Here is a 23,665-nt window from a genome sequence, read left to right on the forward strand (position 1 = left end):
CCTCTTTCAGTAGGCCCCGTGAAAACGTTGCGTATCACTCAGGATCTACACGCAAAAGCATTTATGAGCGTAAATCCGGATTCCGTATGACAGCGATGTCTATTGCACAGGCCGGTCATGTCAGGTATTTTTATATGTGGTACCGACAGCCGGGTAGGTAGGCTGCTGTCTGCCAGCAGCCGCGGCCCAGGCGTTCCACCATCTCTAAGGGAACCCAGAAAACAAGCCCCAAGTCCGCGAAACCTGGGTGCTGAGGCACAGCCGACGTGCACCTTAGGAGACCCACAGAGAGGCGCCCCGGGCTCCCAGATCGTCCCCCGCAAGGACGCCGGACGCCCGCCGAACAAAAGACAGCTGCCGACAGCAGCCAGCCGGAGGGGAGAAGAGGCGAGGGGCGAGGCTGGGGCACCCCGGCCACCCGCGCCCCTCCCCGAGCCGAGGCGGGCAGCCCCCCGGAGCCAGGCGCAGCCCCGGCGAGCGGCGATCCCCGCCGTGGCGGGGCGGCTGCCCGAGAGCGGCCCGCGGCGGCGCCGAGGGGGCGGGCGGGCGGGCTGCGGGGCAGGCAAAGAGTTAACGCTGCGCCCTCCTTCCGCTGTGCACTGACATCACGCAGGAGAGGGCGAGCGCCGCCGCCGCCCCGCCCGGGAGTGTGTGTGCGTGTGCGTGTGCGTGTGCGTGTGCGAGCGGGCGGCCGTGCCTTTGCAGCCCGGGCAGCCCGCGCCCCCCGCCCCGCGGCCGGCCCGGCCCCGCGCCCCCCGCCCGGCCATGGAGCGCCGCAGCCGGCCCGCCGCCGCCGCCTGAGCGCCGCCTGAGCAACGCCGGGCTCCCGGCGCCCCGGGAAGCGGAGGGCAGGCAGCGGGCGGGGGCTGCCGAGCCCCGCCGCCGGAGCCACGGGACCGCCGCGCTGCGAGCGGCGGCAGCAGCAGCCCGCGGAGGGCTCTCCCTCGCTTTTCTCTATTTGTTTTTCCTCCCCCCCCTCCCCGTTTCTTTTTTTTCTCCTTTTTTTTAAGTGTGTTTTTCCCCTCCCCTTCTCACTCGCCCAGCTCTGCGGACGTGCTCGCTCCCGGAGGAGAGCACCGGCGCTGCCCCGACGCCCGCGGAGAGGGGCCCCGCGCCCTGCCGACTCCCAGGGCCCCTGTGGATGGGCGAAGCTCTCCTCCGGCCGCCCGTCCTCCCGCCGGCTTGCCTGCTGGGCGCAGCACCTCTTTGTCCTCCCGCACCTACATTTTTAAATTTTTTTTTTAATTTTTTTTTTTTTTTTTTTTTTTTTTTTAAGCAGACCTGAACATCACCGGGGGCGGGGAGGGTGGGGGGCCCAGCGACGCTGCCAGACCGACCCCTGCCCATTTCTTCTAAGGAACTCTCATGGCTTCACAGCTGCAGACAAGTTGCCGTGCATCTTGGTGGACTATCGGAGTTTGCATCCTGGCGGCCGCGCTCCTACCAGGTGAGCCGCTGCCGGCCGGCCCCCCCAGGAGGCGGTGGGCTCCCCCGGGGCGCTGCGGGGCTCGGGGTAGCCCCGGAGGAGGGCTGCGGGGTGCCCAGGGGAAAAGGGGCGCGGGAAGTGCTGCGGAGCGGCGGCGAAGGATGGGCTCGGCTTTTTGGGGTGCGCGCCCGGCTCTGGAGCAGGTGTGGAAGCATCTGCGTGAGGGGGGGAGAGAGTCGGGGCCGGTTTCGTCTCTGGCTTGGAGAGGAACAACACGATCGTTTGTTTTGGAAGCAGCTGCAGGCAGTGGGCTCCGGAGTCCTGGGAGCTGAGGCGGTTTGTTTGCTTTTTGGATCGAGCAACGTCTAGCGAGGCATAGCAGCCAGGCTTCCCGGGGAAGGGAGCCACAGGGCTGGGTAATGAGCACAGATGTTTCGGAAGGAGAGATGGAAGGTTTCAGCTGTCTAGCATCCCCGAAATCCCCACTCCCCTCAACACACACGCTTCTCACGGGCTCTTTTGCGGAGAGGCTGGACTGTTCCCAGGCTCCAGACCTTCCTTTCGCTGCTTTTGCACTTGGGTGCCTGCTGGCATCTGATCCATCCCTTTGGTTCTGATCCACCCCTGGAAAGGAGGAGAGATGGGCAAAGATTTGGATCGACTTCTCCCCGGCTCGTTCGACCTACCCTGGCGGCTGCAGAACAGCCTGTGTGTCCCCACCTCAGGGCTTGGTCCTGCCCTGGGCTCTAGCACAGTTCTTAGAAGCGGAAGAGTGACCCACTTTGTGAAGTGCCCTGGGGGGGACTGTTTTATTCTGCTCCAGTGCAGAATGGGTTAATGCCATCCTGGAGGGCTTTCCACAGTCGGCCGTCTCGGAGACACGGAAGGGGGACCAGCAGTCTGGGTTTACAGCGCTTGTGAGGAACTGGGAAATGCAAATAGAACCGATTTTTGCCTTTTTGAGACTAGGTTCCTGGTGGCTGGGTCTGGAGTGCGTGGCAGTGGGCACATGTGCCACCCCCGGGCTTGTGTCCAGCCTTCTGCAGGGGTAAGAGGCAGCCCGTGCCTGCAGAAGGAGTGGGATCTGCAGCTGGAGGGAAGTTGCGGTGAAGGCAGGGTGGAATTTGCCTCTGCTCCTCCTCTCCTTGGGCTGGGGCAGCATCCTAGAAGAGCAGCCAGGCTGGCTGGGCTGTGACTCTGAGATGTGGCCGCAGTTAGCAAGGTCTGGGCCAAAGGACCGGCCATCAGAGCAAATGCCAGGGCCCAGGGTTCGCTGGTGCTAGCAGAGACGGAGATGATAACATCCAGGGCATGGGAGATCAGCAGAGCACAGTGACTGGGTGGTCCAGCTAAAACGGATGGGGACAGAGGTGAAATGGGAGGGGGTGGTGGTCTAGAAACCAGGGAGACTGTGAGAGGGAAAAGGTTAACAGAGTGATGAGAAACCAGGTCTGGGTATATCTCTGTATTCCCAGGACAAAGGGATCTGCTGTGCATTGCAAAAAGAGGTGACGGAAGGGACAGCCTCGGGCTCCCTGCACTCCTCTGTGCTTCCAGGCAGGTGCCTGGCTGAGCTCTGGCTCCTCACGAGGAGTCTCAGAACTTTCCATGCCATTCTTCACCTGGTCTTCCCTCCTTCTCATCCCTTTACTGGGCAGCCCCATGCAGGAAACCCTCCCCACAACCCCTGGGAAAGACACTGGAGGTGGAGTAATGCTGTGGTGACTGTGCTGGGTAAACCAGAAAGGGTTTATGCTCCCCCAGTCCCTCTAGGAATTGCTTTCACCAAGGAGACACACAGACAGTGACCCTGGGGCAGCCTGGCATCTCACCTTCCCCCGTCAAGAGAGACTTTTTTCCCCACTTATTGTGTTTTTGGCTGTTCTTGAGGCTTTGCTGCCAGCAGTCAGGCAATCTCCTCTCCTGCCACTCTGCAGTAGCCCGGTAGTTTGTCTTGCACTGTCCCGCTGACAGCTCTGCCAGGATAAGCCGGTGGTGCATTTCGTGGTGCCTTGCCAAGCAAGGGGTACGGCCAGCTCTGCAATGTTCCGGGAAGATAATCCTTCCCGACCCGTTCGTGATCACCGAGTACCCTGAAGCCTGTGTGGGCGAGACTCTCGGCTGGACCAGTTTAGCGGTGGATGCACCACATTTGCAGGAATGACTGATCCTATATTGCGTATTCATTCATTCACTCGTTTCGTTCATTTGTGCGCTTTTTTGTACTGTGGATGCGTCCCAGAGCCGCAGGGAAGGCCCAGCACAATACGGTGCTGGGTGCTGTGCGAAGCCACAGCAGTAGGGACCGACAGTCCTGGCTAAACCACAAGCCTGAGTGCCGTACTGAGGCAGGTAGTTCCTCAAGTTCGCAGTGCATTGTGCCAGCATCAGCTGAGGGGATAGGTGTAACAAGCCATACGTAAGCTTTGAATGCAGACAAGCTTGCTTATGAAGGAGAAGGGGCGAGGGGAACTTAGGCTCCTTTATTATAAGTGATTTAGAAGCTGCGCACTTTGTTGGAAAATGTGGTTTGGTACCTAGCACCCAAGAAGGACGAGAGGAAGGCAGGAGACGCTGGAGAACCTTCACGCTCATCTGATCAATGCCGTTTCATTTTGTTCCCATCCACGTATACTCCCTTCCCCTTCTGACAATGTTAGCTTTTTTTTCTGATAAGGAAATAAAAGTTTCCTGCTGTAAAAGCTGTAAGGAGTCCCTTATAAAAATCTGCTTTACAAATTGTCTTTAATGTGATCGGCTCAATCGTCCAGAACGGATTCAATTCGGGGTTCCTGCAGCTTTCCGTGAGAATCTGCCTGCCTGTCCATTTGGAACCATTAACCAGGTATCAACTCAGGCTACGGCATCAGGGCTTCAAGATATCGATATGAACAGGGCTTATTGAAAAGCCGTGGGGTCCTGGGGAGGAGAGATCCTAGGCGGCTGATCTTCAGGGGTTAGGAACACTTGCAGTTAAATTTATGCTTTACAAGTCTTTAACAGTCTGTCTGTTTATCCCTGCCATGAAAGTCGGTACAGCTCGAGATGCAGCCACGCAGAGCAGAGGCATTCATCTCATGCTTGGTCCTGCATCTGCAGATCTGGGCCTCTGTTTCCAAATGCTCCCCTCTGTCTGGGGACAAATTCCTGTCTGCTATCACTGGGCTACCTCTTGGGCTCCGAGTCTTTCTTTGCAAAGTGCTTTGAGATCCTCAGCAGGGGAGAGCTGGAGACGCGTTTGAAGCTTTGACACAGGGTTTTTCCATCACGGCGCTTGACAGCGGTATTGACTGAGCTGTAGTGACCTGGAGGCCTTAGGTCAAACCTAGCTGCAGCCGGAGGGAGGGGTCCTTTTTGGGGAGGTACGACACCTCTCCGGAGTGCTGGAAGTAGTCAAAGCGGGTCACTGCAGGGTCTGGTCCATCTCGTGCTCTACAGAGCTGCTTTAATATCGCAAAGCAGCTTCCAAAAGACAAAGAGTTGCCGGAGTTTTGTTCGGCCTTCGGTTTGAGTTCTTAGTTGTTATTTTTTCTTTCCCCTACCTATCTCCTCCCAAAACTTAGAAACAACAGCATCAAGCTGTTTCAGGAAGCAAAAGTGTGTCTTTTGCTTATATTTTCTCCTTAAACCTCGCTCGTTGCAGTGGAACCGACCTGTCGAGTTTTAACCCGGTGTGAATCGATGAGCTCACGTATGTGTCGGTGCGGGTGAGGCGGCGGGCCGTACTGAGAGCCAGCTCAGCCCACAAGCAGGAGGGTGTCTGCCCCGTGGCCAGAGCCAGGGGACGACCGTGGTTAATGCTGTTTGCTCTCTGAACCGGCAGCGTTAATCAAGCAAGAGCTCCCAGCCCGGCGCACATGGAACCATTTGCAAAGAGACGTACAGAAAAGCAGGGGCATTACCGCATCCAGCAACGCATCTAGCGCGAGGCAAACGCGCGCAGTTAACTGGTGGCTGACAAGATGCCGATGCTGGCGGAGCCTGGCGCATCTCTCCTCACATCGCCCCTCCTCCGGGCTGCAACTGTACCGGCCACAAAGCCGAGTTTACAGGGAGGCACCAGAAGGATCCTTTGGGCACCGCTCACACCTCAGCTGAATCACGAAGGAAACCAGAAGAGCCGGTTGTCGTGACCTGCTTCCCAGGCCTGTGTTTCCACCGGCATCCCTTGCCCTCTGCTAGCGCCGCTAAGGCTGGGGACAGCGGGAGCAGCCCATCATGCGGCGGAGGGAGAGCAGCGAGTGGCCACCACTAGCCAAGGGAAGGCTCTTTCCCACCTCTGGTGCCCTGGGGCGTTACACAGCACCAGCAGCAGACAGGCGTGTGGGGGAGACGGTGGGGCAGCACCAGGAGAAAACGATTTTTTGGAAGAGCAGAAGTCAGGCTGCCTGTGAATGCTGCGGGGATGAGCTGGTAAGTCCTCAGATGGACGATAAGTTGATAAGTCCTCAGATGGATGGCTACAGTCCTCAGGGCCGCTGGGAAAAGGTTTGCGTCTTGCAGTTTCGTTGCTCGAGGTCGCGATGGCTCTTGCTTAGTCCTTTTCGCAGGCCAGCAAGGCGTATCGGTGCAAAAAGCAGAAACAAATGAGAGAGGGACAAAGGTACTCCAATCTGAGCAAGCCCTAGAGATCATCTTGTTTTTCAAATACGTCAGATTAAATCAGGGCAGCTCTGATGCAGGGTGAGTTGGTGCCGCCAGCCGCTGGAGCTGGGACCCAGTTTGCATTTGAGACACCTATTGTGTTAATTACCAGAGCACCGCCATCCCAGCACAGAGAATTCAGAGCGCTGCAGTGAGGGTTCCCGAACCCACATTATTGTTTCAGGTGAAAATTTGTTTAACTAAGGAGTGAAACCTCTCATCGTACATCCCCTTGCTTTCCTCCCGGCTGCTGTTGGGTCGCAGATTTCTCCCCTTCTCTGGGGCTGATGCAGCCGTTCACGCAGGCTGGCATCATAAAAGCTGCGGCAGCTCTCTGCTCTGCAGCAATCCCAAGGCAGTTGAACAGCAGCTACTGGGCATGAGAAGGGGAGAGACCGCTTCAGTCCCTTGCTGTTTTCCCAGCCCAGGAGGACAGGGGGTCCCAGGCCAGGGAGGCTGCTCGTGCCCTGCATGGCACAGGTCTGCAGTGGCTGGGGGCACAGGGAATCTGGCCAGCAGTCTCTCGTCCTTTCAGCATCTCTATGGGGTGCTGGGGATGGATAGGAGGAACTGACCCGACTGGATGAACCATCTCTTCTCTATTCCCCCACCATAAAGCTGTCCCTGCAGGAGGTCTGTAATCCTCCTTTGACATTATTTGGTGTGATGCAGGAGGAAAGCCTTTCTAGGCACTATCCACCCAACTCTGCTTCTCTCCTTCATTCTGCTCCAGGCCTCCCTCACTGGCTCTGAGCCAGTCCGGTTGGAGATTGGTGTACAACACCGCTCTCCATCTTCATTCGACCTACAGGTGGGCAAGGGGGGAAGAGCTTAAGGAGAAGCAGGATCTGTGTGACTCCTCCCTGAAAGAAAACACAGGGATGGGGTTTTCCGTTCCCCGTCCCAGCCTATTTGCCTTTCTAACTGCAGGAAATAGCAAAGTGCCTCCATCTGCTCCCGACCATGCAGGGATGCTGCAGAAGGACCTGCAAATCACATCACTGCCTCGAAGCAGCGGCAGGTACCAGATGGACCACCTGGCTATGAGACAGCAGGTGCTCCCAAGGCTGGTTAGTCAAGAGGACTCTGCCTCCATCTCTCTTCTCAGCAGTTCTCTCTCTACCTGGGAAAACCCAATAACCAGACTGATTTTGAATCTATTTTTCCTTTCCTATGGAAGACCCGTTCCTCCCCCTCCCCGTGCTAGAGCGAGGCATCCGGAGGCATGGGCAGGCGTGACAGAGGGTCCATGCAGCTCGCAGCCAGTGGCTAGCATCCAGCCTTTCTGCTCTGGTGACAGGCGAGAGCAGTTCCCAGCACAAAGGCCCGTCTGTGCGGGAGACGAGGGGGCTGGAGCAGAGTGCCATGTGGCCACCTGAGAGCAAAACCAGCCTTGTTCTCTGTGTGAGGCTGAAGACATGGGATCAGAACAGGCCGCTGCAGAGGAGGGTCTGTAGCCACATCGTGCGGATCTAGGGGGCCGCTGGATTCCAGCTGGCCTTGCAGGTATCTACCTTTTGCACTGAGGATACCACACGTGGCAAAATCAGGTTTCATTTCTTATCCCCTGGCAAGATGGGGATACTGCTTGAGAAGCTGATGCCCTGGACTGAGGGGGAGACTGCTTGAGAAGCTTTTCACTGACCATTTTCACTGTCCCCAGGAACAGCCCAAGGGGGCAGTCTGGGGGCAGAGTTCTGGCTATGGACTCAGGGTCTAATGTTAATGGGTAGAAGAGGCTGGTGGGACTCAAGAGCTCGAGCAGAGGCCTATAATTAGAGGCTTCTGTGCTGAGTGTCCTAACAAAGCCAGGGGTTACAAACAGTCCATGACGGGAAGAAATCATAGACCTAGGGGAGAGTTTAACGTGATGAACAAGGTTTACTTGGAGACACATAGAGAGATCGGGATAGTTCAGGAGAAAGGTCAGAGTTTCCGTCACTGTCTTCTCCAGGTTTCTGTGTAGAGCAGCTTGATACATGACGGTTACGGTGGCCTGTTCGAGGCACTGTGGCACTCAGGGCAGGGGAGAGCGGCGAGGGAGGAATGAACCCTGCCACGTCCTTGAACAGCCCAAACAAATGAGCTAGCTGAGCTCAGAGTCTGGGGACAGGAGAGTTATCAGCACACTGTGAAGTCATAACTCACCCCTCACACAGACCCATGGCCGTGACGGAGAGGCCCCCTGTCCTGAAACATCTCCTCACCCTCCCCCAGGGCTGGGAGCAGAAATAAAGAGACTGTCCCGGTGTCTTGGCGTGCTGCAGCCCTAGCTTTCCTAACCAACTGCTGGAGCTACCGCCGCTGCACCAGAGAGTGACAAGTGCTGCATGCCCGGCAAAGTGAACGCTAGGGCGGCCGGGAGAAGGGTGCGCATTGCTGCCGGCACGTTAAACATCCATACGAAGCCCACGGTCTGGAGTACACTGGTTTCACTGGACAATTCCGCTGCACCGAGCTAGGTCTACTTTTTTCTCAGGGAGAGGCATCTAATAGGCTTTACTCTTTGACTTCTCCTGGGCTAGATCCTGAGACCCCTTGTAGGTAAGCCTAGAGTCACATTCCCACCAGGGCAGTTGTGCCAATGGCCTTCTAGCCAAAACTAGAGGAAATGTTAAGGACGGATGATCAAAGTCGGTTTAGGGGCTGTAAGTACACAGAAGGAAAAGATCACCCCTGTTCCAAAGAGGTTGCAGCGCACGCTATTTCCTTGCTGCTCTTGCCTATGTCACCTTACTCACTTAGCCAAGGCCTGTGTCATTTGAGAAGCGATGTTGTTGTAAGGGCTGGAATAGAAGGCAGCAACCAGTGATTTGGTGGTGTACAGTGGAGATAACTGCACAAGCTGTTCGTTACTAGGCCTGTTCACGCTCTTCCCCTCGTCGGCTGCACCGGCCCAGTGGCTAGGGACCGAGCTGCAGGAAGGGGTATCTTCTGGGTGCGGGGGGGAACCAACACTGTGCCCATTTATGGTCATTAAGGATCAGGGATGTGTTGCATAGCAGCATCCTTGCCATGCTGTAATTTGTATCAGCTGCCAGTTTCTATTGGATACGGGACCCCTCTTGGCTCTACAGGCAGTGCTGCTGGGTGCTGTTAGTCTGTGCATTGCACCCCACAGCTGGACACGCTGCAGCTCTGTATATTTTACTCGGGAAGGATGAGTTCATTTTTGTGTACCAAGGGGCTGAGACCTAGGTGGTAGGTGCTGAAGAATGGGCAGTCTCAGACCAGCCCAGGATCCAAATCTACAGGACACCTACCGTCATGACTTCAAAGCCAAGTGCTGTGCTTGTGTCACATTAGTAAAGCACATGGTGTCTTACGAAAGGCTTTTAAAAAGGCTTCTTCCTTTTCTCTTCAAGGTCATGGTTATGAAAGACACGCATGCGCACCAACACGCAAATCAGCACGCGTGTACCGGAGTGCCACTTCTGTCCTGGTGTTTGCCCCTGCGCAGGCACATCTACCGGCTGCCAGCATTCCCCTTTCCTCGGGCCTGCATTGGGTTTCTGCTGCCTCCTGGGAGAAGCAGGGAGAGGAGAGCGGTGAGAGGGGACCTGCTATTGCTGGTGGCACCTGCGGCAGCCCCGCTTGCTGCCCAGTCCGGGTGGCGCGCAGGCGGGGATGTGAGACCTAGACCCGTAGGGCAGCAGCAATGGCCTCCTTGCTGCGGGGCACGAGGGCTGGGGCAGCCTCTGAGCCGCTGCCGCGCGCTGAAACGGGGTAGAGGGCTCGTGGGGGAACAGGGAGAGGCCGGGGGCTCTGTGGGTGCAACTTCTGTGAAGAGACTTTGCCTAGTGATGGGGCTGAGCTTGCCAACCGTATGTCATATGCTTGGGTTCAGCAGGAACCCAGAGAAAGTGGGGGAGGGCTTACTGGGATCTCCTTGGGGAGGGAGTGATTGCAGTGTGCTCTGATCTTTAGAGGCGGCTCGTTTGAGGATTTGCTTGATGTTCTGATGCCTAATGGGTGTGCTCATGTATCCCTTTGATACAAGCTGAATAGGAGCCTTTTGGGAGGATGACAGCAGTCCTGGTAAGGGGTGGGAGGGATGGGAAGGAGAGAGGCTTGCACAGAGCGCAGCTTGTAAAAGGGGGAATGTTCTCAGTGCCCGAGGACCCTGGAGGGGATGAGGAGCAGGACTGAGTTTGGCAGGAGGAAGGCTGCAGCGGTGGCAGAGGAAGGAGGCAGCGCTCCGGCAGTTTATCTTTGGGTCCCGAGAGCAAGGCTGAGAACTCTCCCCTTGTTACACCTCCTGTTGCCGTGCAGCGTCCTTCAACCTGTGATCAGTCAGCCGTTGACAAGATTTCCTAAATGACTGCCAAAGAAGGAGCCCAGCTCACTCCCCACCCCCCGCATGGAGGAACAATAAAGCATGAGAAAGGCAATTTGGCCTGGCTATCCTGCACAAGCCTAGGCACGGGTTTCCCTGCCACGCAGAACGTCTGGGGCACGCTGCACCACGTGAGGCTCTGCCCTGGCTCCAAGTCCAGGGCCACGTCCTTCAGCCCAGTCCCTTCCCTGCTGTGTTTGGTTACGTGCTCGGGCTCCTGGCCCCACAAACCAGACTGCTGTGTCCCGTGAGGGTGCTGCTGCGTAGGGCCATGTCGTCTCATCTCCTATGGGACATTATCCCAGACAGCAAGTAAGCGGGGACGGTGCAGAAGTCACCCCTCAGCACTCAGAGGAGCTGCTTTGCATTTGCTACTGATTCAGATGGGAACTGAACTAGCAATTTGCCGGTGAAAGAACCTTTATCCCCTGACTCCCCCCCAGTCCTTCTGGGAGTTTGATTTCTCAGTTTACAACAGAAGGATGGTGGTAGGAATGAATTCTCTGGGGCTAATATTTCCAGCTATCGCGCTAGAGAAGGAAAATTCTTTCTTTCTTTCTTGGCATAGCAGGAACAGACTTTCAAAAATGTATCCTGATTTTTAAATACCCTTTTCGCCTGTGGTGTAAATACTAAAACGTGGGTTTTTCCTCTCCCCTCTCTCCCGGAGTTTAAAAATATCGTTAGCCTGGGGAGGTGCATCTTTCAGTGAGATTTATAACGGCTGCTCTCAAGTGATGTGGAAAATGAGCTTCCCTCTGCCCCATCCAGCCTGGCACCTTCCAAGAATTTATTAATTCCTTTATTTGCGTGAGCCTAAGAATACTTAGAGGCTGCATCTCCGCCCAAGCACTCTAATTATTTAAGTTTTGTTTATGGCCAGTCTCTGGGGAGCTGAGTAGGTCCAGGCTGCCAATCCTTCCCTCGTCTGGGTAATTCAGCCCTGCATTACTGCTGTTTGATAACGATCAACAAATCACAGATGCTGCATCTATTGCCCGCTATGTATCACCCCAGCTCGGTAAATTGGCCGAGCCTTCGGAGGCGTTGTGAGAAAGACATGTGTGGCCTCTTGCTGGCAGGGCTGCTGCACATAGGCAGGAAACAGCGAGCAAGATGTAGGCAAGGGTTTGTGAGTCAGCGCAGCTGGGAGCTTGCTGGGCCAGGGACTTTTGCACAGGACCTAGCATGGCAGGGATCCTGACCTAGCTGAAGCATTTAGGTGCTGTCTCAGCTTCGCTTGTACTAGGGCTGAGCAAGAAGCCGGCAGATTCCTACGTGAGCACAAAGCTTTGGCTCAGTCCTGTCCAGCGCCCCGAGTCCTGGTCAGTGCCCCGTGGCATGCCCATGCCGAGCTGCCGCATTGCTTATCCCGTGAGCCCCTGCTCACTTTTGTCTCTGGCAGCTGGTGGGAAGCCCCTGGTAGGCAGGAGCCGGGGATGTCAGGAGGCAGCGAGGAGGAAGCACCCTTCCCGTGCCCCTGGGCTCGGTCAGTGCAGGCCCTGCGTGGCTGGGGATGGAGGCTCCTCCCTCAGCACAGCCAGGCGAGGGTTTGGGCTCTGCTGCCGCCCAGTACTCGCTCCACGATCAAGCTGCGGCTGCCTCTGGTCGTAGCCTGGCTCTCCACCTCCTTCCCGCAGCACCTGCTCCGCCAGCACCCCTTGGTCTCCCTGCCGTGCCCAGCCAGGTCCCTGAGGCTGACTCTCCCATTAACCTGGTCGGCCTAAGGCAGGCCAGAGTTTCGGCAGCGAGGGGCTCTTTTCCCAGCCCTGTGCCAAAGCTTCCCAGCCCCAGTCAGATCCACAGGAATCTGTAGTCTCTGGAGGCTGCGTGGTTGCCAGCGTCTCTGCTCCCGTCACGCTCCATGATAAAGAGAGAGCGAGAGAGATTTTGATTACATTATGACAAGCAACAGAGAGCTGGAGTGAAAGCTGCAGTCTGCCTATTGTAATTCCAATTAGCAGGGGTAACGTGGCCAAAGCCTGACAGCTGTATTGATCCAAACTTTGTATGGGGAGAACCTATAATGCAGTTTTCAAAGGTCCCTGGGGCATGGGGCCGAGCACATGTACAGCTGTGGGGCAGGAGAAGAGAAGAAAGGTCTGTTTATAATGGCGAACATGAACAGGCAACTGCACCTCACCATCTGAAATGCCAGAGCCAGCTTGGTAGCTAAGCTCTCTCTAGCGCTGGATTTGCCTCAAGACCTGTGCTGCAAAATCGCCTTGAATCCCTTAGGACTTCTTTCTACCTGCATGATGAAGCAGGTCTTCTTGGCGTGCATGTGGAATGAGTTTGTCCAGACTCGGTTTCTTCTCTAGACAGCATGTACCCAAGTAAAAGAAACCAGCAGTGATCTCCCTGCTGGGGAACAAAAGCCCAGGGCTGCACGGGAAGGGGGGAGGAAAGAGGAAGGGGGAGTTTCCCTCTTGCACTTCAAGGCAACTCCTCAAGGTCAGAGCTGAGGCACGCTGGCAGAGACTGTGGGCAGGCTGTTTGTGCAGATGCTGTCTCAGCTGTACCCTTTCTGTGGCTAAGGGGAGGGCTCCAGTTTGCAGTTTTGCTGGTATTGATCTGAGACTTTTCACTGGCTCTAAACTCCCTTTGGAAATAAAAGGCTAAAATCATTCTTTTTAGGTGTATAGGTATTTTCTTGTATTCTCGACACCCCAACTTGCTGCCATGCCTGTGGAGTACCTTACGGTACCTCACTGGAAATGGGAATATCTGCTGCCTCACACTGACTTCTACCAGGTGTGAATCAGCTTTTACTTAAAGGGAAAGAATGGCCTGGAGGTGATGGCAAAGGCAGGCTGAGCTCAGAAGGGCTGGCATCATTTCTTGGCTTTGCCACAAGCTCCCTGGAATATCCTCGGCTAGCTCACTTCACCTCTGTGTGCCTTTCCTTGTCCAAAGCTGCCGTTAGCAGTCCCTCTCTTCTCTGCTCACGTTGCCCTGTGTCTGCGGGGCGCCTTGCACAACTGATCTTGCCGACGTTACTCTATACAAGCAGAAGACCATTTGCAAAGCACAGGGAAAGATGACTCCCCTTTTTGTGGTCATTCTTCATAGCAGCCAGGAGCCGGCAGCTCCTTGCCCAATGATTTTAGAAGATGAGAAATTGTTTTGCGTAGATCAATGTACAAATATTCTGTCAGTGCAAACACCGGACCCAGTTTCTTACTGCTCTCTGTGATGTGTGGGTTGAAATCATGGAAGTGGGTGAGCGTGGTCCATTGGCTTCCCTGCCTGGTTTAATTCAAAGGCCTCTGGATTTCTTGCTCCACTAGTTTTGCATTTGGGTCACTTCTGGTTTCCAGTCACTATCTGGCGGGGGGGGGGCATTGCAGGTAGCTGAGAGGTGCGGGCTGGACAGCCCTTCCAGCCCAGGGCAGCTCCCACCCACACCCTGGCTCTTTGCTGGACAATGCACTGGGCAGGACAGGTGACAGGGGTTCACGCTGTGCCCTGTCTTTGGTGGATTTGCTGCAAATGCTGAGTCAGGAAGGATGGCTGCATGCTGGGGACACTAATGTAAGTCTTCAGATACCTGCAACGTGTTTTGCTTTTGCCACTAATTTCCTAGGTGGCTGTGAGCAAGTTCCGTAACACCCGAGTTGCCCCACCGTGGGATGCAGATAACAGAAATACCCTGCCTGTGCCATGGACAAGCACTTGAAAAGCTCTGTGGTCCTTCCGGAGAGGGGGCAGGTAGCAATGCAAACCCAGGCCCTGTGAGCCATCCAACTTGTTTCACGTGTGAGCCATCACATGGTTCTGATTATAGTTGCCTCAGACAGCAGATGGATTTAAACAAGTGTCTATGCTATAAAAGCTTTCTAGTCTATCTCCTGGGTAGATTACGATTTTAGCCATATGCAAGAGTCTCTGGTATTCCAAGGCTGGGGGGGAACTTCCCTAGGAAGACGTGTACCACGACAAGCCACTTCTTTTTGTCCCCAAAGGAGCTGCAAGATGCATTGAAGGAAGGAAAGGAGGTTCATATCCGAGCTCCCTGGAAGCTTGGAGCTGGGACACTGCAGCTGAGTATAAAAGCAAGGAAGCAGCAGGCCTAGCAACCGCATCCCCCTCCCTACCCCTCCCGCCCCGACAAACCAGGCTGGGAGTGTTTCAGACTGGATGAGTTATTACAAAATCCTGGTCAGAAGAGAGCGAGAAATGGAGGGTTTAAAGTTCGATAATTGTTAATTATTACCCCAGCTTCCCATGGGACTTTCTGGGAAAAAGACATGCCTCTCTCTTGCAAAGGTGTTTTGTGGAACATTAGTCTCTGTCCTGGCCACGCTGAGTCCTTCCCTCTGCCTTCTTTCTGCCTCCAGTGGGATTAATAAAGAGCTGCTGGAGAACTTCTTATCTAGCAGCTGAACGATGTTTGTAATACAGGGAGGGGAGGCAGCTTTCATCCGGGAAGGAGAGCAGAGGGAAGAAAAAGGACGGGCTGTCGGGGCAGGGGGAGGGCGTGGGCCAGGCTGGGCTGTGCTGGCACATGGGAAGCGGGCACGGCTGCTCCCGCGCCCGACCTGTTCTGCAGAGAAAAGATGTGGCTTTCCAGGGCTAGTCAGGCTGGGGAAGAAAGGGCTGAACCCAGACACCAGCAGAAAAACAAAAATCTGGGAACCCCCTCTGAAGGAGAAGCAGCAAGAAAAGGGGTGCCGCGGACAACCCCGTCCACACCGCGAGGCTTCGCAGCCTCCCACGAGCTGCCGCCCTGGCACAGGTCACCTCCCTGGCAGGGCGTTGCTGCCCAGCAGCTCCTGCTCCCCTTCTCTCACCAGCAAAAGTGGCCGCATCCAAGCTGGCACGAGTGCTCTTGCCGGGCGGGAGCCCGGAGGCGAAGGGCCACACCTGAGAGGCAGGACGGGCTCTGGCTCTTCTCACGGGTGTGGGCTGGGAGCCGGTTGGGCCGGGCTGGGCCCCCGAGGCCGGTATCTCTGTGAGCGTGCCAGGGCCACGGGAAAGGGAGCAGCCTGGTGCGGGAGGGCTGGCGCGGGGAGAAGCGGTTGCTCTTAGGCAGGAGGGGGTTTGGCTCCCTGCAGCGCTCTGTGCAGCCTCCCAACAACGCTCATCTCACCGTGGGACCGCCCGCCCTCTGTCCCTCTGGCCTCTTCTGGCCCTCGAGCCCTGAAGAACACTGCTTCCCAGGTGGGATGAACGCTCCCCGGGACTCTGGGCAAGAAAAGCAGCTGTCTGGCCCCCACAGATCTGGGGACAGGGCTGCAAAACTCAGCGTCTGGAGCTAAGGAAGTTGTGATAATGGTGGTAACAGCTCCAAAACCGGCTCTGGAGAGTTAATGTTGCTTTGGGTTTTTCAGGAGAAAATGGACCTGAGCAGTTGAGACAGCCTGTGCTAGGAGCTAAAGTTTCTAAAGAAAAAGACACTTATTTTTTCTTTTTTGCAACCATGTTCTTTGGCATCTTTAGCCTGTGTTTCCCCATAGAGAGTCCGTTGCCTTTGCAGGCCCAGACAGCTTTGTAGGCTTTGAAGTGTAGTTTCATGCTTGTTGCTTTCCCCCAAAATGCAACCATTTATGAGGCTGACCACACCAAGCTGTATCGGGTTTGAAGTTCACTCTGCAAATCTGATGAGGAGAGGCCTCTGCCCCTGAGAAACACCCTCTTCTCTCTGGGTGCCTGGGACATGCCTGGCTGCTTCCCTCAAATACTCTTGAGGAGTCATGGGTATCTCCAGGATGGCTTAGATGTTGTTTGTCTGCTCCAAAGCCCCACACCACAGCCCCACGTGGACAGGCTTGGCAGTTAATCCTCAGGGAGATTAATGGCTGAGTTTTTATCTTCACCCACCCCAGTCCTCATCCCCCGTCTGCTCAGATGAATCCGTCTGGGAGACCCAGCAAGGCTGTGCCAGCTGAGCCCTGTGTCCACTCGCTTCACAGATGAAAAAGGTCTGGCCCCCGCGCTCGCCTGCTGTGCAGTCCCCGAGGTTTGCTAAAGGTGATGCTCCGGGGAGATGCTCCGGATGTCTGAGAAAACGTGGCTCTTCCCATAGCCAGGGAAGTCCGGGTCACGGGATGGCGGGTCTCAAGAGGGCTCGTGCCCCTTGGTAGGGGAGCACGCGTGTCCCTCCCTCCTGCGAGGCCACCCCGAAGGCGGCAGCAACTCCACGAATGTCCCACCATGGCCAGAGATGCGAGAGAGGAGTGCGGGGGGGGGGGGGTGACCTCCCTGTCCCCCCAGGTGTGTGGCTGGGGCCTGCTCCTGCCCTGCCCCGCGCCCCTGCGCCGCTCCCCCTCGAACTGGGACCATCTGTGCCTGTCGGCCTGTCGCCATGGCGACGGGGTGGCTTGAGATGGGGTTTCACCAGCGGCGGCTGGGGACGCTGGGAAAAAAATGCAGGCAGCGAAAAGTCTTCCTTTTTTTTCCTGGGCGGAAATGAAGGGGAGAGGGAGGGATCCTGCCAGCGGAGGCTGCGTCCCTTCCTTCTTCCCGATGCCCGCGCACAGCTGTCCTGTCCCCAGGCTCCTCCTGCTCGCCCCCCTTTCCCTCCCCACCTCTCCCTTCCCCTCCAGTTTGAGTCTCCTGTGCGTGCACGCAGCAGCAAGATGGGCCGTGGCTGTGCAGGTGTGCGCTGGGAGGTGTCCTGCCTCTGCCGGCATGGCGGCAGGCAGTGAGCCCACAGGGTGCTGCAAGCAGGGGCTGCGGTGCCTCCCTGAGCAGCTGCATTGGGCTCTGCCTCTTCCCCCAGCCCCGGCGCTGTTCCCGTCTAGCACCCATTGCCAGCACGGGTGCTGCTGGAGCACGCTCACTGACCCAGGGGAGAAGCTGTAGTCACCACAGCAGCGGCCGTCTCCCCACATGCTGTCTGGGCTGGTGGCTCTCGGCCGGCGGCAGCTCAAGCTGAAGCCACCTGTGCAGCGCGGAGCACAAGGACGTTCAGGACGTCTGCTGCTGGGTGGCTTGTGCTCGTGCTCAGCCCAGACAGTGGGAGCAAGAATTTGCTGGGCCGTGGTCGGGCCCCTCCTCTCCCAATGCAAAACTTGTGGTTGCATGGGAACATGGTGGCTGGTGGGCAAGTGTGGGCTAGCAAACAGGCTGAGAGCTGCTGTTGGCAGCGTAGGCACGACCTGGCCTCCTGCTCTGCCTCTGCACCAGCTGAGCCCAGGCTCTGCAAGGAAGCCGGGCAGATCCCCTCGCCCTGCCCGTGTGTGCAACCAAGAGGAGGCCGAGGCGGTTTGGCTGTTGGTTTTAATGCAAAGAGTCACTCGTCAGACCAGGTTACTCCCAGTCTTTCTCACTAAATCAGCCTGGAACGGAGAGACAGCCTGGTGGAAATGGTGCCCTGCTGTTTGTGTACGTATGCCTGCATGTCTGTATATTTCAAGTGGAAATGGCTTTAAAAAAGAAAACAAAAGAGGAAACAATAAATATCTGCTTGCAGACAGTAAGATCTGGGCTAATCTGTGACAGATGAAACTGAAATGAACGCAAAGTGACAGATTGACAGAAAGACAGACATGTTTTTGTGCTAGTTTAGCATCCTGATAGAAACAGAAGATAATTCAGGTTGCAAAGGACCTCAGGAGGTCACCTGCCTACCTAGCGAAGCGGACGGGTGTGCTAAACACCCTCTGTCGAGAACTCGATACCCCTTCACCTCGCGGCAGACGCGCTAGGAGGCTGCTCTCGGTGCTGGGGCTTTGCAGGGCCGTGGCAGACAGGAGCTGTGAGCCCGAGCCCGGGGCGGTTCCTGCACGCTGGTTGCAAACTGATAGTAATGGGGCTGTGAGCAGCGTGGGCCCTGAGAGAGGCAGGGGTCAACAGGCAGCGCGTAAACCAGTAGCAAGCTGGGGGAAGCCTAAACACAGAGCTCCTTCTGGGTACGATACTTGCTGGAAAGGCAGCCTGGGGTTTTCGATGATGAGGCTTTTTGTTTGTTTCTACTAAATCTAGGGAAGCGGGATCGATGAAGCGAGTTATCACTGTATACCTTTGTGTTGGAGTCCCGCTGTGCTGGCTGCAGTCCCGGACGGGAGATTTTCCGATCTGTGGCTTCACCCCCGCACCGGCCGTGTCTCAGGACGTGTCCGCACCCAGAGCAGTAAGGCAATAGGAGGCATTTGGGGTGAGGGCCGAGTCTGCTGCCTTGAAGATTCAAATCTTGGTTTCCCAGTGAGAGCTGTGGGAAACAGAGTATCAGACCTGAGGCTTCCCTGACCTGTTCTGGGAGCCGAGAGGAGAAACCAGGGGATCGGTGTGGCCCCTGTGAGTGCAGAGCTGGCTTAAAGTCACCTTTCCCTTCCCGTTGTATCCCAGATCGGCGTGCAGCCGGACTGAATGTCACCTGTTCCCTTGTGACTAGCGATTTACAAGCACTCATCCTGCTGCTTGTTTGCAGAGCAAATGCCCTTTTCCTGTTGGCTCTGCCCTCCCTGCAGTGGGGAATCAGCATATTCTCGTCTTGAAGCTTCTCCCAGATTTATGAGCTTGCTCTTCACCTTGAGAATAAGGCTCCCTTGCCCTGAGAAAGCTTTGAAACCCAAAACACCAATTGCTGACTTAAACAAACACCGTTGATCCTCCAGCAAGTAAAATTCCTTTCTTTTTCCTTTTCAGGACACACGTTGTTGAGATTTTGTTGTTGTCCTCTCTGTATTTCTCTTTTTCTCTGGAGACATGAGTCCCAAACGGTTCTGTGCAAAATCAATGTGATTTGAAAAGAACTCATCGATAACACTTATGGGGGATATTGCCGCCTTTCCAGAGATCAACAAAAACCCCACAAAGAACTCCTCTCGGTTTCCTCTCCCCTTGAAACGCAAGGTTCTTTAATTGGCTTTTAATCTGGGGAAGACAAGAGCTGTTTGCATTGAATTGGTAATAGGGGATAATATCTTACCCTGAGTGATGGGTTATTTGATCTCTGTGCGTCAGAAACCTGAGCGTATGTCTGTGAAATCAGGCGGGGGGGGAATACCAGGGCTGGCTCAGGGCCCAAATAGGAGCACAGCTGCTTTTTTATTTTCAATAATAATTAGAAATAAGATGGGGAACAATCACCTTTTGTCCTGTTGCTCCAGGGCATCAAATGATACTAGGAACCCCGGGGAAAAGCCTTCAAAGACACGCATGGGGCGTACAAGGGCTGTGAACACTACCTAGCCACTTAATGGGACAAAGTGGAGCCAGTGCTGCAGGCTGCCCCACCTCAGCCTAGCTTTATCGAGGCCTCGAAGGCTGCAAATACCTGCCCGAGCAGATGCAGGGCAAGGAGGGCAGCTCCGCTCCCGGCAGCCCTTCAGCGCTTGCTCAACTCTAAGCACGTGAGGAGCCTGACACAGAGGCAGCTGCATGAGTGCTTCAGGCCATGGGACAGCGCCGGACAGCTGCTGGGGGTGCAGCGGCGAGCTGACCCGCACGCCCGCTGCCCACCGTCACGCCGCTGGTCGGTGCGTGCCGGGCGGTTTGGAAATGACCCCATGCCCATGCTACAGCCCTTCTGTCTGGGAGGAGGAGGAGGAGGAGGAAAGGTGAAGGCTGTACCGTCCAGAGAAATGTGTGACCATTTTTTTAAAAGAGACAAACCTCTGTCACGGTGTGATCAGGGGTTTAACAGGGCTGCAAGAAAACGAGCAGTTTTGGCATGGGGACATAGTTTTCACCTTGGTTCCCACCAGTGCCCTCCACTCGTGCCCTGGCTGTCACTGCACAGGGCCAAGCATTGCAGCCACAGCAGCCTCATTGACCTCTGCGGCTGCAGGCTCACGGTGCTGGCCCAGCACCGCTCAGAGCAGCGGTCCCACCATGGGGTCTGCCTCTTGCACACACTCGCCTCCTCCTGCGTCTCTCAGTGCCATTGTTGGGCCTCTGCTGGCCCCAGTCTGGGCTTTGGAAAGGGGATGAAAGGGGGATAAATCAGGCAGTCACCAGTTTACTCTCCCACAGTGGTATTAGCTCTGCAGGCATCGCAGCAGTTTCGTAGTGAGATCCGAAGTGAAGATCATTGACGTCATTAGCCTATGGACTGGGGCTGTAGTCAGTCCACTCATGCGGTGCAGGGAGGAGCGGTAGGTGCTGGGAGGCATGTGGCCTCGGAGGGCGATGCACCGACAGCGCTGGGTCCCTGAGCGCTGAGCCCAGTGAAACGTGCTCTTAAATGCCTCCTGGCTTCAGGCTGATTCAAACACACATGGGAAACTTGTTGATGTGCACGACACCGTTTGTTCCTGGCTGGTTTTGTTTGTTTTGTTTTGTTTCTTGCTGCAGCTGCCTTTGGAGCAATAAATAGCTGTGGATCTTGCTTGTGGTCTGTGCAAAGTAGTTAATATTTAATCAGAGGTCTGAAGCTGGATTTGTTTGGTTGGCAAAACATAAAAATTGCTTTTTCTGTTTTTAGAGCTAGGTGGATAGGGCCAGACTTTCCAAAAAGCTCATGGTCAGCTTTTAATTAATCCATTATTTTAAGATTGTGGCACATTGGTCAGTGACAGGTTTTCTAAACACCACAGCTCCCAGCAAACCACCTTAATAAATGCCAAAGCATCTGAAAGGACTGGCACCCAGCATGCCCCTGGAGAGAAGTATTATTTATAGAAAAAGTCCTTCTGCCATGCGCTAGCAAAGTGTTATCTGGATCCACTGCCTCGTCTCCTCTTCCTTCTTGTGGTTCTCCTCCAGGTCTGTTCACATGGTTGGATTCTGCTGCCCAGGATACAGGTAGCCGGTGAGAGGGATATCCCTCCCGCAGAAGGATTTAGATTTCTTAGGAAGTCTTCCCTCTGGCTTTGCTGGTGTTAGGGATCCAGAGCTTTTACAACTGTTAGTGTAGAAACCGTGCTGCAAACTCCTCAGGGAGAAGGGTTGAGCTTTGATTTCCCCCATTAGCAATTCTTGCTGCCGGCAGAAACGTTTCCAGCAGGTACGTATGGTTGGAGTCCGTGGCCAGGCTATCTGGAGCATTGCTCCACTTTTCCCCTTCTGACTCCTCCAGGCCAAAGAGAACAGAAGAGGTGCACAGGCTTTTGAGGGGGCTATTGCCAAGCCGGAGGGTGGCAGCTGTAACATTTAGAGAGAAGCATTCGGGAATGCTCCTTGTCCAAAGCCTTGAACCTACTGGAGTAGCAGAGGCAGGATACCGCTCACCAGCTGGTCTGCAGCAGCCTGCCTCTCCTGGTTCCCGTGGAGTTTTTATTGCCCCTTTTGTCCTTTCATTTGGGAAAGACACTGGCACACCAGCCTTAGAAATTTGCCATTCCCCCTCTTCACCTCAAAGTACACAGTCTCTTTCCGGGGAGAGCTGAGTGACCCCTGCCCGAGCTGAGAGCCAGCCAGACCCCACAGCACTGTGTTAGCAGAGAGCTCAATCCCTGCTTGAGGGATCCTGTTGCTCTGCAGAGTGCACCTCCCGAGTTGGATCCCAATTGCTCCCATTCGCAACATTTCCACGTTGACTTTGGATTGCTGTAGGAATTTGGCAATCCATGGAGTTCTCCAGTGTATTTTGCAGTGCCAGGTCTTTGGATTATTATCCCTTCAGACTAAGCAGGGGTATGGCCACTATTTAGCCAGCTGGTGTTTTCATTGTGTAAGGAGGGCATTGCTTATGTGTGAGAAGGACCAAGCACCAGCATGTCAGCTCTATTGCCTGATGATCAGAACATCACGCCTGCTAAAACCCCGCGGCTGGGTCATCGAGTCCAGCAGTCCACCTCCGGGGACTAGTGCCTTGTCAGGTCTTGTTTCTGAGGGTGCAGGCTTTTGTGTGCTGGCCTGTCGGTGGACAGTTATACAAAGGATAGAGACCTTGGTTCTGACCCTGATGATCAAAACACTCTCTGCTGGGGCTGTAGCACAGGGCTGACTGAAGGGCAGCTACCTTTGTGAGCTGCCTGGGGGACAGATCTCTGCCAATCTCACCTTGCACCGCCACGTTTGTCAGTGTCCACGTGGTGTTCAGTGCAGGATCCAGCCCGCAGCCCTTTCTGCACAAGCGCAAGGGGATGCAAGGGTTGCAGGATGGGGTTAATGCTCTGCCAAGGCATCCTTTGTTCTGGGCAGGCTGCTGAGGTTTGGAAATGGAGTGCTAAGAGCTGAACACCACAAAATATATACGTCCGCACTTTATGATGCTGATTTTCAGTTTCAACAGCTGTTCCATTTGGAACGGATGAACATGCACTCCGGCTTAGTAGGAGTCAATTAAAAATAAACCGAGGGAGAAGGATTGGTGTTGGAGCCCAGCGACGCTCATCGGACATAAAAGTTGCATCCTTTCAAGCCTGGATTTTCGCTCCAATTTGCCACAGGCGGCAGGATCTCACTCGGAGCTCTCATTAGCATAGAAATGCTGTTGGTTGCTCTGAATTCCTGGCCCCGTCGCTTTGTTCCTGCTCATGGCAGGAGCAGTGATACAACCGCCTCCCAGCCCCTCCGTCCCCTCCCCCTGCACACCCGGGGCCGGTGCACAGCTGGGCCGGGAGTGGCTGGTCCAGCCGCTGCGCTCCCCTTCCCCCTGATGCTCTTTGTGCCAGAGGCCGGATCCAGGGGCGGTGGATCGCCTTCGCCTCCCGCCGTGTGACACTGCTGACCGGAGCGGGGAGGGGGGCTGTGGTGCCCGGCTACCCCGAGCGGATTAGACAGCAGACAGCAGACATCTGCAGGGAGCGGGGAGGGGGCAGGGAAGGGCTGCTGTCTTTTGTTGTTGCTTTTTTACCTTATGCGGCCAGAACACGGCCATCGGTTGTGGCCATCCTTGGGGTTTTTTCCCGCTGCTTCCCCCGAAGCGAGGAGGAAGGGAAACTGGCTTAGCCCTGCATCTGCACAGGCGAACATCCTGCTGTCTCAGGTGCACAGGAGAGGACCGCTTTGAGCAGGAGAGTTTGATTATAGAAGGGACTCCTGTAATGTCCCTGCTCTTATTCCTGGTCTGACCATGTATTTTTTGGCAGGAAACCTCACATCCTTCTGTCTGTGTTTTTGCCAGCAAGACATCGCAAGCAAGGTAGGGAAGTACAGGGTCATTCAGGGGCTGTAAGATGGGGTGTGTGCCTTCCTAATGGAAAAGACCTGATGGCCCACAGAAGGATCTTAGGTTTCCTCCCCTCCCTATTACTGCTACATGGATGCTCCACTTGAGCCTGTCTCTTTGCTGAGGTGGGAAACATGGACAGGTCCTTGCAGCATCAAACTGTCAGTGTCTCCTCCCCTGCAACAAATACATCTGGGTTACCACCGCTTCTGTCTCATAGACTGCCCGTTCAGGAGGGCAGGGAGAGGGTGGGAGA

At 55.5% G+C, this 23,665-nt stretch overlaps 1 protein-coding gene across 4 annotated transcripts in view; it reads left to right on the forward strand.

Annotated features, from left to right (window-relative positions):
* Positions 1-646: 646 nt before the first annotated feature.
* The window catches only part of NECTIN1 (nectin cell adhesion molecule 1), a 106,725-nt gene continuing 83,706 nt past the window's right edge, over positions 647-23,665 (forward strand). For 2 of the 4 annotated variants that reach the window (XM_075774789.1, XM_075774791.1), the window contains exon 1: positions 648-1,447. In XM_075774789.1, the coding sequence (XP_075630904.1) occupies positions 1,366-1,447 (82 nt within the window). In that variant the 5' untranslated portion in view covers positions 648-1,365. Of the gene's footprint in view, positions 1,448-23,665 lie in introns of all 4 variants that reach the window. The other 2 variants (XM_075774788.1, XM_075774790.1) reach the window with 2 other exon arrangements.

The sequence above is a fragment of the Balearica regulorum genome, chromosome 23, assembly GCF_011004875.1.
Source record: "Balearica regulorum gibbericeps isolate bBalReg1 chromosome 23, bBalReg1.pri, whole genome shotgun sequence".
In the NCBI taxonomy this organism is placed as follows: domain Eukaryota; kingdom Metazoa; phylum Chordata; class Aves; order Gruiformes; family Gruidae; genus Balearica; species Balearica regulorum.